Source organism: Triticum urartu, chromosome 2A (genome assembly GCF_056163025.1).
Source record: "Triticum urartu cultivar PI428250 chromosome 2A, HENAU_Tu73, whole genome shotgun sequence".
NCBI classification, from domain to species: Eukaryota; Viridiplantae; Streptophyta; class Magnoliopsida; order Poales; family Poaceae; genus Triticum; species Triticum urartu.
The window spans coordinates 101,737,094-101,755,251 of record NC_141874.1 but is presented as its reverse complement, the minus strand read 5'-3'; the positions used below and the strand labels follow the sequence as shown (position 1 = coordinate 101,755,251).

The 18,158-nt window shown below is 43.3% G+C and overlaps 1 protein-coding gene and 1 pseudogene across 1 annotated transcript; one reads left to right on the top strand and one right to left on the bottom strand.

Annotated features, from left to right (window-relative positions):
* LOC147984092 (uncharacterized) overlaps nt 1-5,989 on the bottom strand; it is a 47,707-nt pseudogene extending 41,718 nt beyond the window's left edge.
* Nucleotides 5,990-13,201: 7,212 nt separating this feature from the next.
* Nucleotides 13,202-17,650, top strand: XK-2 (xylulose kinase-2). The gene is made up of 11 exons (XM_048699208.2): nt 13,202-13,531; nt 14,239-14,890; nt 15,014-15,102; nt 15,412-15,476; nt 15,635-15,690; nt 15,774-15,894; nt 16,276-16,350; nt 16,594-16,647; nt 16,731-16,825; nt 16,914-17,088; nt 17,214-17,650. Exons 1-11 carry the CDS (start codon nt 13,470-13,472, stop codon nt 17,453-17,455), a joined length of 1,686 nt encoding a protein of 561 aa, XP_048555165.1. The 5' UTR covers nt 13,202-13,469; the 3' UTR covers nt 17,456-17,650.
* The last annotated feature ends 508 nt before the right edge of the window (nt 17,651-18,158 follow it).

Here is an 18,158-nt window from a genome sequence, read left to right as displayed (position 1 = left end):
TAGGATGAGTGCCTTTTCAAAGTACATTCGAAGATTCTAAGATATTTAGCTCACACCGCAACTTGCTAAATCTCTTCTCATCCAAGGGCTTAGTGAAGATATCGGCTAGCTGTTCTTCAGTCTTCACATGCTCAATAGAAATGTCGCCCTTCAACACATGATCACGAAGAAAATGATGACGAATCTGAATGTGCTTTGTCTTCGAGTGCTAAACTGGGTTGTGAGCAATCTTGATGGCACTCTCATTGTCACAGAGGAGAGGCACATTCTTCACGTTGACGCCATAGTCCTTGAGTGTTTGCTTCATCCATAGCAGTTGATCACAGCAAGAACCAGCAGCAATGTACTCAGCTTCAGCAGTAGACAGTGATACGCAGTTCTGTTTCTTCGAGGACCAACAGACCAAGGATCGTCCGAGGAAATGACAAGTACCAGATGTTGACTTGCGGTCCACACGATCACCAGCATAGTCAGAGTCAGAATATCCAATGAGATCAAAATCCTAGCCCTTGGGATACCATAACCCTAGTGTTGGTGTGTGAGCTAGATATCGAAGAATATGCTTCACAGCCTTATGGTGTGATTCCTTCGGTGCAGCTTGAAATCGGGCACACATGCAAACACTAAGCATTATATCTGGCCTAGATGCACATAAGTACAATAAAGAGCCAATCATGGAGCGGTATACCTTATGATCGAAGTCAATACCATTTTCATCAGTGCATAGATGACCATTTGTGGGCATAGGAATTTTGATGCCTTTGCAATCTTGCATGCCGAATTTCTTCAGGACATCCTTGAGGTATTTCTCCTGAGATATGAATATTCCATTTCGCTGTTGACGAATTTGAAGACCTAAAAAAAATTTCAACTCTCCCATCATAGACATTTGATATTCTTCACTCATCATATAGGCAAATTCATCACTATAACGTTGGTCAGTACAGCCAAAGATGATATCATCAACATATATTTGGCACACAAACAGTTCACCATCATAAGATTTAGTAAAGAGAGTGGGATCGAGTGAACCAGGTGTGAAGCCTTTCTTCATGAAGAATTCCTTCAATGTATCATACCACGCCCGTGGGGCCTGCTTGAGGCCATAGAGGGCCTTATTAAGTCTGAAGACTTTGTCAGGATGTTTTGGATCTTCAAAACCTGGGGGTTGAGCAACATATACTTCTTCCTCAAGCTTACCACTGAGGAATGCACTTTTCACATCCATTTGATATAAGATGATATCATGATGGTTAGCATAAGCAAGCAATATGCGAATAGCCTCAAGTCTAGCAACAGGTGCAAAAGTTCCATCGAAATCAACTCCTTTAACCTGTGTGTAGCCTTGAGCTACTAGTCGTGCCTTATTCCTCACCACAACACCATTTTCATCTTGCTTGTTGCGGTAGATCCACTTTGTGCCAATGATGTTATGCTTGCGAGGATCGGGACGATTGACCAGTTACCAGACGTTGTTGAGCTTGAACTGATGTAATTCTTCTCGCATGGCCTGAATCCACTCAGGCTCCAGAAATGCTTCATCTACCTTAGTGGGCTCTGTGATAGAGACAAAAGCAAAGTGCCCACAAAAGTTAGATAGATGTGAAGCTTTTGAGCGTGTGAGAGGACCTGGTGCTCTAATGTCATCGATGATCTTCTCCACTTGCACTTCTTTTGCAACACGAGGATGAGCTGGTTGACGTTGAGGAATTTGATCAGCATTTTCTTCAGCATCAATTTCCTCGGCATTTTCTTCAGGTGCATCAGCTCGACGTTCTTCACGTTCTGGAATGAATTTTTCAGCAGATTCTTCAGTAGGAATAACATCTTCAGTAGCCTTGTGCTTGATAGAATCCTCAGGTGCTGGTTCATCTAACACAGAAGGTAGGTGCTCTCTTTGCGAGCCATTAGTTTCGTCGAACCGCACATCTACAGTTTCAACAATCTTGTGAAGAGCATTGTTGAAGACTCTGTAGGTGTGCGAGTCCTTTTCGTAACCAAGCATAAAACCTTCATGTGCTTTCGGTGCAAATTTAGAGTTGTGATGAGGATCTCTAATCCAGCATTTAGCACCGAAGACTTTGAAATAACTCACATTGGGTTTCTTGTCAGTGAGGAGTTCATAGGCAGTCTTCTTGAAGAATTTGTGAAGATATACTCTGTTGATGATGTGGCACGCAGTATCAATTGCATCAACCCAGAAACGACGAGGGGTTTTGTATTCGTCAAGCATGGTGCGAGCCATCTTAGCAAGAGTCATGTTCTTGCGCTCCACGACGCCATTCTGTTGAGGAGCATAAGGAGCAGATAACTCATGAGTAATACCAAGTTCATCAAGATATTCATTGAGAGCCGAATTCTTGAACTCAGTGCCATTGTCACTTCTGATGTGCTTGATCTTCACACCAAAGTTGGTTGAAGCCCTCGAGGAAAATCGTTTGAAGACTTCCTGCACTTCATGTTTGTAAGAGACAAGGTGTACCCATGTGTAACGAGAGTAATCATCAACAATAACAAAGCCATATTGAGATGCTTCATTTGAAACAGAGGAATAATGATTAGGACCAAAGAGATCCATGTGAAGCAATTTGAATGGACGAGTAGTGGTCATGATAGTCTTCGCTGGATGCTTGGCCTTGGTCATCTTTCCAGCTTCACAGGCACCGCATAAGTGATCCTTGAGGAATTTGACATTCTCAATGCCAATGACATGCTTCTTCTTCGCAAGAGTGTGCAAATTCCTCATGCCTGCATGACCAAGTCGTCGATGCCATAGCCATCCTTCTGAAGCTTTTGCAAGTAGGCACACTGCTGGTTGTGAATCTGCAGAGAAATCAACAATATACAAGTATCCTCTCCTAAAGCCTTCGAAGACTTTGGATTTGTCAGCTTCCATAATCACAACACAACGATACTTGCCAAAGAAAACAACCATATCAAGATCACAAAGCATTGAGACAGACATAAGGTTGTATCATAAGGACTCAACAAGCATGACTTTGTCCATGTGTCGATCCTTTGTGATAGCAACCTTACCTAGACCCAATACCTGACTTTTGCTCTTGTCAGCGAAGATGATATGCTTCAGATGTGATGACGATAAGGGAGCATCCATCAACAGATTTTTGTCACCAGTCATGTGATTTGTACATCCACTATCAAGGACCCACTCAGTGGCTTTGGGTTGATCATCCTGCAGATGAATTAGTGCAACTTACGAACCTCATATACTTCAGCAGTGAAGAATATGATATCACAATTCATCAGATCAATTTCATCAAGCAGTAAGACAGATAAAGCAGTGTGAGGACGTGAGAAATGAAAATTCATTTCTTCATAATTAGCCTGCGTCCTTTCAGGCAATTTGTCAGGTCCCCAGCAAATTCTTTAGACGTTAAAGTACGTCTGGAGACCTGACCCTGAATAAGAGATTAGTTCCTTTTCTTCACCACCCACATCTGAAGGGGTGGCAAAGAGTTCATCACTCTGCGAGCTCCATATGAGAATGGTGGCATAGAGGCCAAACCATTTCGTTTCACATAAGAGAGGTTAGGGTAAGCATATGAATAAGCAGAGAAATTCTTCGAGGACTTATGAACATAATGATTAGAAGAATAATGCTCATATTCATAGCCCTTGGCTCTTCCCTGCGAAACAGAGTTGTTAGCATGATGATGTTCATATGAGGACTTTGATCCTTTTGAGGAATTTGATCCACATGAGGAATTTGGTCCGTATGAGGACTTGGATCCATATGAAGAATTTGATCTGGGGTTCCTAATTTTTACAGGTGTTGTCATGAGGACATTCACCTGAAGACTTTCAAGGCACCTTTTGGGAACCCAGATTTTCTTCATAGGGGAACCGTTCCTGCAGTTAGTGCCAACATATCTAGCAAATACTTCACCATTCTGATTTTTGAACAGTTTATAGTTGGAGTCAATTGACTCATCAGAAGAATGAGAAGATTCGCATGTATAGCCAGATAAATTAGATGGGTCAACTGGAGGTCCCTTTGCAGCAACCCATGAGGTTTTGGGGTACTGCTCAGGCTTCCAATATGTACCATCAGCATTGAGTTTCCTCTCAAAGGCAATACCCTCTTTCCTAGGGTTCCTGTTGAGGATCTGCTTTTTAAGCACATCACAAAGAGTCTGATGCCCTTTGAGGCTTTTGTACATGCCTGTCATGTACAATTCCTTCAGCCCTGCATCGTCAGTGATACTAGCAACGTCCTCAGATGAGGAATTAGTGATAGCCGAGGCAGGTGAAGAATTTGTAACATTAGAAGCATTTGAACATTCAGGTGAAGAATTAGCAGATTCTCTTCAATGCATTTCAAACATGGAGGAACAAATTCTTCCTGAGCAGCGTTGATTTGTTGAGCAAGTAATGAATCGCGCTCCTTCTGAAGATCTTCATAACTCACTCTTAGCTTCTCAAGATCTTGCTTTCTTTGAAGAAATTCATAAGAAAGCTTCTCATGATCAGACAAGAGAGTGTTATGATGACCTTGAAGGTTGTCAAACCTGGTCTGAATTCTTTGAAGAATTTCAGTCAAGGCTTTAGTGCGATCCATTTCTTCACCCAACATATCATCACTTTTGTCTAGCATGTTTTGAACCTTTTCAAAAGCCTTTTGTTGTTTCACAGAAATCTTAGCAAGTTTAGAGTAGCTAGGTTTAAGATTGTCATCTGATTCATCTTCACTAGACTCGGAGGAGGTATATCTAGGTACCTTGGCACCCTTTGCCATGAAGCAATAGGTGGGAGCGTAGTCATTGTTGCCTTCATCAGCCTTGTTGGTGAGATCATTTTCTTCAGAGTTGAAGATAGACTTGCTGACGAATGCGGTAGCAAGGGCTAGGCTTGCCACACCTGATTCAGAGTCCTCAGAAGCCTCCTCTTCCTCTTGTTCCTCAGATTCAGCTTCAGAGTCCATTTCCTTGCCAATGAATGCCCGAGCCTTCTTGGAGCTGCTCTTCTTGTGAGATGAGGACTTTGAGGATTTTGACGATGCAGATTTTGAAGACTTCTTCTTTTTCTTTGCATCATCAGAATTGTAATCCTTGTATTTCTTCTTCTTTGATTCCTTTTCCCACTGAGGACAATCTTGAATGTAATGTCTTGGTTTCTTGCACTTGTGATAAAGCCTCTTCTTATAGTCACTGGATGAGGAATCATTGCTCCTTGAGGGTTTTCCAAAACGACCATGTCTTGAGAACTTCTGGAATTTCTTCACAAGCAGTGCTAGATCATGACTCAGTTCTTCAGGGTCACCAAGGCTGCTACCAGAGTCTTCATCTTCAGATTCTGATACTGCCTTGGCCTTCAGTGCACGTGATCTGCCATAGCTCGAACCATAGAGATCTCTCTTTTCAGCAAGCTGGAACTCATGAGTGTTTAGCCTCTCGAGGATATCAGCGGGGTCAAGTGACTTGTAATCAGCACGCTCTTGTATCATCAGTGCCAGAGTATCAAATGAGGAATCAAGCAATCTCAGCAATTTCTTCACCACCTCATGGTCGGTGATGTCAGTGGCACCAAGTGCTTGAAGCTCATTTGAGATGTCAGTGAGGCGATCGAAGGTTTGCTGAACATTTTCATTGTCGAGTCTTTTGAAGCGGTTGAAGAAATTGCTAAGAACATCAACTCGAGAGTCACGCTAAGTTGAAACTCCTTCATTGACCTTGGACAGCCTATCCCAGATAAGCTTAGCAGTTTCCAAAGCACTCACTCTACCATACTGTCCTTTACTCATATGGCCACATATGATATTCTTCGCTTGGGAATCGAGTTGCTTGAATCTCTTCACATCAGTAGCGTTCAGTGAGGGTGAGACGGAGGGAACACCATCTTCCACAACGTACCAGAGATCGTTATCAATTGCCTCAGGATGCATGCGCATCTTGTTCTTCCAGTAGGGGTAGTCCGTCCCATCAAAGGTAGGACACCCAGCAGAGACCTTGATCATACCTGCGGTCGACATAACTAAAACTCCAGGCGGTTAAACCAAAATCACACAGAACAAGGGAGTACCTTGCTCTGATACCAATTGAAAGTGTGTTATATCGACTAGAGGGGGGGTGAATAGGCGATTTTTATGAAATTCTTCACTGAGGAATTTGCTAGTGAGGAAATTCCTTAGCGAAGAAATACTAGCAGCGGAATAAGTACTCAGAAGTAAACATAGCAGAATACATGCATGGTCATCATGATGAAATGAAGATCAACACAGAGTACAGAAAGCGTAAACACAGGATAGCACAAGATGAAGACAAACAGACTGAAGAAATTGAACTAAGGAAATTAAGAAAGTCTTCAGTCAAAGTCTTCAAACACAGATATGAACAAACACACAACACAGTAATGAGGAATTGAAAGCGTTGAGGAAATAGAACCAGCAGGCTTGGTGAAGACAATGATTTGGTAGACCGGTTCCAACTGTTGTCTCAGTTGTACATCTGGTTGGAGTGGCTGAGTATTTAAACTCGAGGACACACAGTCCTCACCGTATTCTCCTTGAGCTAAGGACACACAGTCCTCACCCAATCACTCGTGGTAAGTCTTCAGGTGACTTCCGAACCTTCACAAACTCGGTCACTCGGCGATCCACAATTCCTCTTGGATGCTCCAGACCATGACGCCTAACCGTCTGGAAGAAGCACAGTCTTCAAAGGTAACAAGCGTCGGATCCACGCAGGATCAATCTCTTCAGTGATGCTCAATCACTTTGGGTTGTTAGGTGTTTGGGTTTGGGTTTGGATTTTCCTCACTTGATGATTTTCGCTCAAAGTCCTCGGAGGATGGGATGCTCTCAAATGACAAGTGTCAGTTTCTCGCGGAGCAGCCAACCAGCTAGTGGTTGTAGGGGGCGGCTATTTATAGCCTAGGGAGCAGCCCGACATGATAAGACATAAATGCCCTTCAATGATATGACCGTTGGATGGATAAGATATTTTGGGACAGCTGGCGCGTAGCACAGGAACGGTCGGAAATTTGAGGTTCAAATTCCTCAGGGCTATCATGTTCCTCACAGTGTAGGCAATTCGCACTGGCGAATTCCTAACTCCTTAGTCAGAGCAAAGTCCTCAGTGACCAGAAGAACTGCGTCTCTGTCACTGAAGAAATTGACGAACTGTATGAGATTTCCAATGGCTTCACTCGAAGGGATTGGTAGGTGTAGGATTTGAGTTGAGCATCACATGGAAATTTTCTCCTTAGTATTTCCTCGACCCCCTTTAACAGTACGGTGTTTTCTATGACTCAAGAAAGAGAAAATGAAACTACGAAAACAAAAGTCTTCACGCTTCATGTTCCTCGAATGAATACCAAGTCTTCAAGGTTACACCAATTTCTTCACTTTCAAAGTCTTCAGAAAGTCTTCAGAATATCAAAGTCTTCAGTCGAAGAACTTCATTTTTAGGGGTCGACTTTCTCTGTAAATATCAAACTCCTCATAGACTTATAGACCTGTGTACACTCATAAACACATTAGATCCTTAACCTATAAGTCTTCAATACACCAAAATCACTAAGGGGCACTAGATGCACTTACAAACATGCCCTGCAAAAACAAGTTAGACGTCCTCTACTTTGTTGTTGCAAGTTTTACGTGGCTGCTACGGGCTTTAGTAAGAACTGTTCTTACCTACGCATAAAAACCACAACGATTTTGCTGTTTTAACCTTCAACAAGGACCGGGCGTAGTCACACTCGATTCAACTAAAGTTGGAGAAACAGACACCCACTAGCCACCTGTGTGCGAAGCACGTCGGTAGAACCAGTCTCGCGTAAGCGTACATGTAATGTCGGTCTGAGCCGCTTCATCCAACAATACCACCGAATCAAAGTATGACATGCTGGTAAGCAGTATGACTATTATTGACCACAACTCTTTGTGGTCTACTCATGCATATAACATCTACGCATAGACCTAGCTCGGATGCCACTGTTGGGGAACGTAGCATGCAATTTCAAAAAAATTCCTATGATCACGCAAGATCTATCTAGGAGATGCATAGCAACAAGAGGGGGAGAGTGTGTCCACGTACCCTCGTAGACCGAAAGCGGAAGCATTAGCTTAACGCGGTTGATGTAGTCGAACATCTTCGCGATCCAACCGATCAAGCACCGAACGTACGACACATCCGAGTTTAGCACACTTTCAGCTCGATGACGTCCCTCGAACTCTTGATCCAGCAGAGGGTCGAGATTTTCGTCAGCACGACGGCGTGGTGATGGTGATGGTGAAGTGATCCGCGCAGGTCTTCGCCTAAGCACTACGTGAATATGACCGGAGGCGTAAATTGTGGAGGGGGGCGCCGCACATGACTAACAATGTTTGTTGTGTGTTCTAGGCGCTCCCTCCCCACATATATATATAGGTGGGAGGGGGAGGGGGACAGACATGGGGCACCCCAAGTAGGAGGAATCCTACTTGGGGCCTCCTCCAATTCGGCCTCCCCCTTTCCTTATCTCCGGAGGGGGGAAGGAAAGAGGGGATAGGGGAAAGGAAGGGGGAATCCTGTTCCCTCTATTTCCTTTCCTCCTCCCATTTTCCTTTCTCCACTTAGATCAGCCCATATGGGGGCACACCATCCCACAAGGGGCTGGTCTTTCCCGCCCTAGGCCCAATAAGGCCCATATCTTGGCCGGGGGGGTGCCCGGAACCCCTTCCGGTGATCCGATACGTACCCGATACCCCCAGAACACTTCCGGTGTCCGAATACTATCGTCCTATATATGAATCTTTACCTCTCGACCATTTCGAGACTCCTCGTCATGTCCGTGACCACATCCGGGACTCCGAACAACCTTCGGTCACCAAATCACATAACTCATATAATACAAATCATCATCGAACGTTAAGCGTGCGGACCCTACGGGTTCGAGAACTATGTAGACATGACCGAGACACCTCTCCGGTCAGTAACCAATAGCGAAACCTGGATGCTCATATTGGTTCCTACATATTCTACGAAGATCTTTATCGGTCAAACCGTAATGACAACATACGTTGTTCCCTTTGTCATCGGTATGTTACTTGCCCGAGATTCGATCGTCGGTATCATCATACCTAGTTCAATCTCATTACTGGCAAGTCTCTTTACTCGTTCCGTAATGCATCATCCCGCAACTAACTCATTAGTCACATTGCTTGCAAGGCTTATAGTGATGAGCATTACCGAGAGGGCCCAAAGATACCTCTCTGATACACGGAGTGACAAATCCTAATATCGATCTATGCCAACTCAACAAACACCATCGGAGACACCTGTAGAGCATATTTATAATCACCCAGTTACGTTGTGACGTTTGATAGCACACAAGGTGTTCCTCCGGTATTCGGGAGTTGTATAATCTCATAGTCAGAGGAACATGTATAAGTCATGAAGAAAGCAATAGCAATAAAACTAAACGATCATTATGCTAAGCTAACGGATGGGTCTTGTCCATCACATCATTCTCCTAATGATGTGATCCCGTTCATCAAATGGCAACACATGTCTATGATCAGGAAACTTAACCATCATTGATTAACGAGCTAGTCAAGTAGAGGCATAGTAGGGACACTTTGTTTTGTCTACGTATTCACACATGTATCAAGTTTCCGATTGATAGAATTCTAGCATGAATAATAAACATTTATCATGATATAAGAAAATATAAATAACAACTTTATTATTGCCTCTAGGGCATATTTCCTTCATATAATCCGTCAATCCCCTGCTTTAATTGTCATTGCTCTTTTCTTCATCCCCACTTCAGTCGCCACCATCTTCATCCCAGCCGGCCGCCCTGCCACTACACACTTACAGACACTCTGCAATCTAGCTTTCTCGCGGTTTGTACGTAGTGTAGCCATGTCGTTCTTCGCGAGCGACAGTTCCGCCAGTAGGCGCCCACTCTAAGATCAACCTCGGAATCATCGCACTCGTCTTCCATGAGTCCGGCATCGAGTCCTAACCTTGATTATATCCGGTTTACGGAAGGGACGCCGCCGCCCGAGTCGTCGGACGATGACCAGATGAACAAGGAGCCGCTGAAGGACAAAGAAGACGATGATGAGGAGAAGGAATGGTGGAGCAAGGAGGACGAGGAACAATGATGATAGTGACGAAAAGCCAATGGTCAGCGGTAAGAAGCGTCCTCGCCAACATGTTTGTCGCGGGGCCATCCAACAACGACGACAACGACAACAACGACGACGACAACAACAACAACAACAACAACAACAACAACAACAACAACAACAACAACAACAACAACAACAACAACAACAACAACAACAACAACAACAACAACAACAACAACAACAACAACAACGACGACGACAACAAGGATTAAAGCAGACTGTATACTCTCTACCTATTGTATATCTGGACCTTAATATGTAATGCACTTGATTTAATTACCAATCAGGGATGTGTTTCTCTTGTCGATCTAATCGCAAATGATTAATAATACTAAATCGACAACGATCTTTCACATTATGGCACACAATTGGTTTTCTTCGATTGTGCTCCCTGTAGAGCACACAATTCACAACAACCAATCGTATGCCTATCTATAATTATCGCACACGAGTGTCCTTCAAAACTCGTCTCTGCACCTCTGAACTCATCACGCACACACACGTAATCTTGTAGTCGACCGTGTGCGCTACTTTGCACACACTTAGTTTTTGCAAAGTGTTTGCCAATCAACACCCACAATTACGAATCCAGAAATCGTCTGTGTTATTACTAAACCGTATAACTCAGCAAGCTACGACGCCTCATAGCGATTTGACCTCGTCAACCGTCGATCTAGCTTACGAGTGGAACAGATCGTTCAATTGTTCCACTGTGCATCCCGATTGCCTAACGTGTAAGGGCCGCTGCTTGTTCTAATCAACCGGGCCAAGAAATTACTAAGTGGGTCGCAATTCTTGCTCTGCCCGTAGAGAGACCAACTGGCAACAGCAAATTGCCGACATCCCCCTAAAAAAAGCAGATTCCCAACTGGCAACCGGAAGTGGTGACGGGGTTGACCAGTGCCCAGTGGGTTATTTTTTAGGACGTAGGAATCAAGTGCCCCATCATCAAGTAAGAATTCTAACCTTGATTTTCTTTTCTATTGCTTTTGTACGGGGAGCCCTTGCCTTTTAACCTTCCATTATGTTTGATCCCTAGCGTTCTTTGTAATTCTCCTTTGGCATATGACTGTGAGCTTGGCGCTACTTGTGTAGTTTTCGTGTTGCACTATGTATCAACAATCAACTTCAGCAGTTAAAAAATTAGCATTAGTGTACATGAGTTGTCTCAAACATTCAGTTGGATCTATCAACTTAATAGCCCTCCTAGATATATTAGCAATTTGCACATTGTTCCTCTCGTGTGCAACTATGCCAATACCATTCACATATGTTTTACCCCCCAAAAAAACCACACTTACTTGGAAAATCCATCTCTGCACCCGCCTTGACGAACAAAATCGAAACAAATATTAGAAAAATTCAAAAAATTCCATTTTTTTTGTGCGTTAGACAATTTGATGCGTGAGGTTCGCTCCAATTTTCAAATCATTTGGACATTTGACGAGTTCTTAGCAAAAGAGATAAATTGGGGGTCTGTAAAAATGTTTATTGTTTATGTACTATTTTGGTCCGATTTGTCTTTTTTACCGAGAGCTGCTCAGATGTCTAAATAACTTGAAACTTGGAGCAGGCCTCACGCATCAAATTTTCTACCTCACAAATTTTGTTTTGGAATTTTTCGATTTTTTTTGAATTGTTTACAATTTTTTTTCTAACAGGATGCAGATGAGCATGGGCACCAAAACGCCCTACTCCTCTTACTTCAGCTACTTAAATAAATCATGCGATTATGCATGCTAGGGCCTGACTTAAATCAATTCGTCTTGGTATCTTCCGTTAATATGTGAGATGATTCCTCATCTTATTTCTGTCACTTTTTTGTCCAGAGGCATTATGTATAATTTGCTGAAATGCAGGATTGCTCAAATTTTATTGATTTCCTTGCTATGGTCCAAATATACCAAAAGATTCTACTATCAATATTTTTTTCATATTTTATAGTTCTATTTTAATAGACTGGCGTGGCAACGCGCACCTTAATGGTCTAGTGATGACATATCGCACACGCACGAGGACAATTTTCCATGTGCCATTGTCACACACGGTCTGCATACCAAAAACTGCCCGATAGATGGGTCGTCGCACACGTTTCGTTTTTTGTCGCAGGAGTTTATTTTCATATCATTTGCAATTCGTGCATCGCACATAGTTTGATCAAATGATGTGCAATACATGTGTCATCTTAGGCCCTTTCTGCAGTAGTGCCATTTGATGGCAAAATTCTCCACTTGTATGTGTTTACATGTTGAGATGTTAATATTTTATTCGTTAAAGGCAACTTCTTAGCTTCTGGTGCTAAGTTTTTTTTGTTAGAGACAGTCTTAGAGGCAAGAAAAAAATATGCAATGTAGGTGCTCCTATGGTTTTTCTTGTCGTCTCGGTCCGTCACTCAAAATCCTTTAATTGTCACATTACATTTCTAGGGCAATTTTGCCCCCTCCTTACAGATGGGCATCTAATTAAAATTATTTGTTCTCTTCTCTTAGTGCAACTCTAGCAGAGTCGTCACATTAACAACATTTATATCACATATGGAACATGTTTCATATGAATATGAAGGTTGCGGAGGCAACGCACAAACATAAAATTAGGTATTTGTTGCCTCCATGATCGTGGGATCCGCTCGACAATGATACATTTTTTCCTCAATCTTCTGCCATCCTACGTGAAGCTGGGGCCACCTGAAGTCTTCTTCACGCTAAACGAGATCACACATGACCACCAAAAGGCGCCATGATACGCTGCCATATATGACGATTGAGAGTCCATATATGGAGGACGCTTCATAAATTATGACGATTCTACTATACCTGAGTATCCTTTCGGCCAAAATCGTCTTATTAATAGCGGTTATTATAGCGACCAGGCAGACAAGACAACTCTCCTAGAGTCTCTTACATACATATGCTTACAAATGGGACCCAGCCGAGAAAAATGAAAATTCCTAGTAAAAACATGTCACCTACACGTGAGACCCGCCCAGAAAAGAAAAAAGAAAAGAAAGAAATGCCCACCCTCGGGAAAATATTGAAACCTGAACGCAGCAGCAGGGATGAGTAGATAATGATGACGCGAGCGATCCTTGCGCGCGACCCGAAACGGAATGGCTCCGGCATGGCCGCTCCCTGATCTCATCCTAGCTGGATAACATCGTCCTTATCCCAGCAAGTCCTACGGGTTATATTTGTTTGTTTGTTGGTCGATCAGTCCACTTCGGCGCTACCTGCTCCTCCTCCCCGATCCGTCTGATTCCTTCCCTCCCGGGTCGTGTCCACCCGGAGCAGGGGATCGCGTGGGCGCCGACGAGGCGGACCGGTCGCCGGCAGCCATGGTCGGGCGGAGCTCCCTCCCGGATGGGGCCCTCTTCCTCGGACTGGACAGCTCCACTCAGTGAGTCCTCCCTCCTTACCCCTTTTCTTGCGTCTTTTCTTCAGTAGCTTTTGGCTTTGGACGCGAGGTCTTCTGTAACTTGTTCGTGCGGATCGAATGTTGATCCTCGTTCTGGTCGATGGGGATGATGCGGCCGATCGAGGAGGTGTGAGGTTGAATTGCAACTGCCTTTTGTGGAAGAGAAATGTTGTTGCGTAGAATTGTACTCTTTGGTGATAAGATTATCTGGTTCTCTAGTATTTGTGGTGCCTAACTGAAGATGTTAGATGTAAGACAGTGGTACGCAGGGGTAGAGCTTTTTTTTTTTTTTTTAGTTCGTAATTGAAAGGTTTCCTCACTAGATTGAATCCAGAAAAACCTGAAATGTCAATGAGAATAGCTGGTGTGAAGATCTAATTATGAGATATGAGGTTTTATAGATGCAGACACTTATGTGTCAGGTTCTGGGTTCAGCTCTATGTCCATGCTAATCACCTATGCTCCTCACTCCTTTTAAACCACACACAGGCAACAGACCGAGGGGTGTACTTTGGGCATGTTGTTTCTTTTCATTTAGATCCCGCATGCTGATAAAGCCTTGTTTGCTTTACCCGACAATGCACCCACCATTTGCTTCAGATGTGCTTACTTTTTTTTTCTTGTTTTATCATGATAATTGTGCAGTTTACCACCATTGTGGGATCTAATTCTGCAATCTTATGCTACAGGTCTGTGAAAGCTACTGTGCTCAGCAATGAGTTAATAATAGTCGCTTCTGAAACTGTTAATTTTGACTCTGAATTACCGCACTACAAAACCGAGGGTGGGGTTTACAGAGATCCTACAGATGACGGCCGTATATATTCACCAACCATAATGTGGGTTGAGGCTTTGGAACTGCTTCTTGAGAAACTAAAACCAAAGATCAACTTCAGTAAGGTTGTGGCCGTTTCAGGGAGTGGGCAACAACATGGCAGCGTTTACTGGAAGAAGGGCGGTCAAGCTGTACTGTCTTCCCTGGATCCTGGTAAGAGCTTGGCATCCCAGCTTAAGGATGCCTTTTCTACCATGGACTCGCCAATATGGATGGACAGTAGCACTACCAAGCAATGCAGAGAAATAGAAAATGCTGTCGGAGGAGCATTGGAGTTATCTAAGCTGACAGGGTCTCGTGCCTATGAGAGATTCACTGGGCCCCAGATACGGAAGATCTACCAAACAGCACCCCATATTTATGAAAATACCGAGAGAATATCTTTGGTGAGCTCATTCATGGCATCCATCCTTGCTGGATGCTATGCAAGTATTGATGAAACTGATGGTGCTGGGATGAATTTGATGGATATAAACAAGAGGACCTGGTCAAAAGCTGTTTTAGAGGTTCACCCCTTGTCTGTTTAGCTACACACCAGATTTCTTGAATGGCTTAAATATGAAAAGTATTTAAACAAATTTCACATTTCTCTAAGAATAAAATATCAAATTGTGCACTTCCTCCTCCAGGCTACTGCTCCTGATCTTGAACAGAAGTTGGGAAATCTGGCACCGGCATATGCAGCTGCAGGTCGGATTTCTTCATATTTTGTAGAAAGGTGAGTTCTTGTTTTACTGCTGCACTCGTGTGGTGCATCTGTACAAATATGGTTATGTTCTTTTTATGCTACTTGTCAATTAAGTGTACACCTGCAACTCTGGAACTCCAGTATTTTCTGTCAATCCTCTTTTTTGCTGTCGAAGGGAATCTATTACTAATTGTATTTTAGGCACCCTAGATTATAGAAATAATTTATTAACAGGTAAGCTAGCTTAATGGTCTTAACAAGTGCCATCCTAATGGCAGAAGCAATGAAGATTATTGCAGTATCATCCCATAAGTTTATTGATGCAATATGCATTTGCAGGCATCAGTTTGACAAGAACTGTTTGGTTATTCAGTGGTCAGGTGACAATCCCAATAGCCTTGCAGGTACTTCACAGTCGTTTCTTTGATTCTTTCACAAATTGCTGGTGTTGTCATTTCCAATGCAGCTGTTATATCGTTTAACAATCACAGCCCAATTAGCAGCAAGTGATTATTACTTTCCTCTATTCATCTTAACGTTCCATTGGACCATTGCATTGTAGGTTTGACACTGAATACACCTGGCGATCTTGCAATCAGCCTTGGTACTAGTGACACAGTGAGTTGCAAGGATCCTGTATCAGTTGTGTTGTATTTTCTTTTTCAAGCTGCTGTTATACTTATGTCCTAATTGTATTTTAGGTTTTTGGGATTACTGCCGAAGCTAAACCAAGCCTTGAAGGCCATGTTTTTCCCAACCCTGTTGAACCGGATGGTTACATGGTGATGCTATGTTACAAAAATGGTTCATTGACCCGGGAAGGTACAAAACTGTTATCCTTCTATCTGTATTGCGATGTATGGCATCAGGAAACTACAATGGGATCCCAGGATCCATTGAGCCCAGCTTTTAAAAATTCAAAAATAAAATCATTTTGGAGTTCTGTTAAAATCTGGAAAAAAATACATGTAAATGCAGATGCTCGCTATGTACGCACAAATAAAAATATCTATTGATAAAACTTTACAAGTATGTAGGGAGTTTCTGCATGTTCATGTGGAATTCACAAAAAATGGGAAGTTCTAAATATGGGTTTGTAATGTTTGAAAATTCTGGGCTCCATCTAGCCTGGGAGCCAAAAGTCCACACACTTTATGGTTTACTACTATTACTTCGCTGACACTACTGCCGATGTTATTTCAGATGTGCGGAATCAGTGCGCAGAAAAATCGTGGGATGTTTTCAACAACTATATAGAGAAAACACCCCCTCTGAATGGTAAGTTCTTGCAGAAGTTGTCTTGGTTGTTTCTGTTCCAATATGTTATTGCCAATATTTTTAGCATGTATAAATTAAAAATTTGAATGGATCATCAACTATGATTTGTCTTCAGGCCTGCTAATTTTCTGTAGTTTATCATGGGTTAAAAACTTCCTCATGCTAATTGTCACAACTGACAGTGAATGAAGTGTGATTCTAAGTTTCTGACATCATGAAATCCATCTGTATTTTCTCATATAGATGGGAAGTTAGGATTCTACTACAAAGACCATGAAATCCTGCCTCCTCTTCCAGGTAATCATGTAGTAGTGTTATCAAAATTTCATCCGTTTCTCTTGTAAGTTGTAACCTTACACAAATTTGCTTGTTTGACGCAGTTGGTTTCCACCGATACATTGTCAAGAATTTTAATGACGCCTCATCTGACAATCTGACGGAGCATGAGGTGCAAGAATTCGATCCACGATCTGAGGTATGCTTAATGGTCTTATCTGTCTCTAACTATGTATGATACTAGTGGCAAACAAATGAGTCACACACTTGTGATTCCTTGCGCGTAGGTCCGTGCCATCGTCGAGGGCCAGATGTTGTCGATGCGAGGGCATGCCGAGCGGTTTGGCATGCCCAACCCACCAAAGCGGATCATAGCAACCGGTGGGGCATCCTCCAATGAGAGCATCCTCAAGTTGATCGCGCAAATCTTTGGCTGCCCCGTCTTCACAGTTGAGAGACCCGGTATGTGGAAACTCTCTGTTGTTCATGCGTAAAATTTACACAAACTCGTAACTCTATCCACCAACGCAATAAAAGAAAAGCGACAGAACAGAGGAAAACTGATAGTGCTTGTGGAACTGTGGCAGATTCGGCTTCGCTGGGCGCAGCCCTGAGAGCTGCCCACGGGTGGCTGTGCAAGGAGGAAGGAGGCTTTGTTCCCATTTCCCGGATGTACACGGGCAACCTGGAGAAGACCTCGCTGGGCGCAAAGCTGGCGGTGCCGGCGCCGGGGGAGGAGGGCAGGGAGCTCCTGAAGAAGTACACGCTGCTCATGAAGAAGAGGATGGAGATCGAGAGACGCCTGGTGGAGAAGATTGGGCGTGCGTAGAGATATACTAGGACATATCATATGGCGCTGGGGCCATTTGAGCATAGGGATTATAGGAAACATATAATAAAGTCATTGGATCAACTGTTAATGCTCGCTGGTGTCGTGCGCGTCAGCCGTGAAGAATGTGCCGTGGTCCTGTGAACGGATAATTTGTGATGCATTCGTTATGAAAAACTGTCACATGTTTCTACAGATGAGTTCTTCCGGTTTTCTTTGAAGTGCACAAAATATGCTACAACTCGCCTTGCAACACCAGCACTTGAACTAAGTAGTGACGTTAGCCATGGGAAGACATGGTGTGCTCCGACGAGCCCGCTTCTTCGGTCTGAGAGATGATGGCCTCGAGGTTTAAGCGGCCATTTGACACTGATAGATGACCAAGGCGGCAAGGCCCTGTTTGGTTCAGCTTTTATTAACGGATTCCGCTACCGCGCAGCAGAATCTGAACCAAAGGGCGAACCTAGCAGAATCCGATTTCAGAAATCCGCTGCCAAAATCTGAACTAAAAGCGGAAGCAGCCCAGGACGTGCTTTCCAAAATCTGATTCCGTTGCGGGTCAAAATCTGAAAAAGCTGTATCAGCTGATTTGCCAAATGACCTACATCTTTTTCACATGAGATTTTTCATAGCTGTTTTTTCACAGCAGATTTTTCACAGCTGCTTTTAGAAATCCACAGCCGAACCAAACAGGGCCTATACT

What these genes read in the sequence shown, in the direction of transcription:
- XK-2 (XM_048699208.2), top strand. Translation starts at nt 13,470, where the DNA reads ATGGTCGGGCGGAGCTCCCTCCCGGATGGGGCCCTCTTCCTCGGACTG. An exon ending in TCTTCATATTTTGTAGAAAG is followed by an intron (nt 15,103 to 15,411) that starts GTGAGTTCTTGT and finishes ATGCATTTGCAG; the next exon opens with GCATCAGTTTGACAAGAACT. An exon ending in AATTCGATCCACGATCTGAG is followed by an intron (nt 16,826 to 16,913) that starts GTATGCTTAATG and finishes CCTTGCGCGTAG; the next exon opens with GTCCGTGCCATCGTCGAGGG.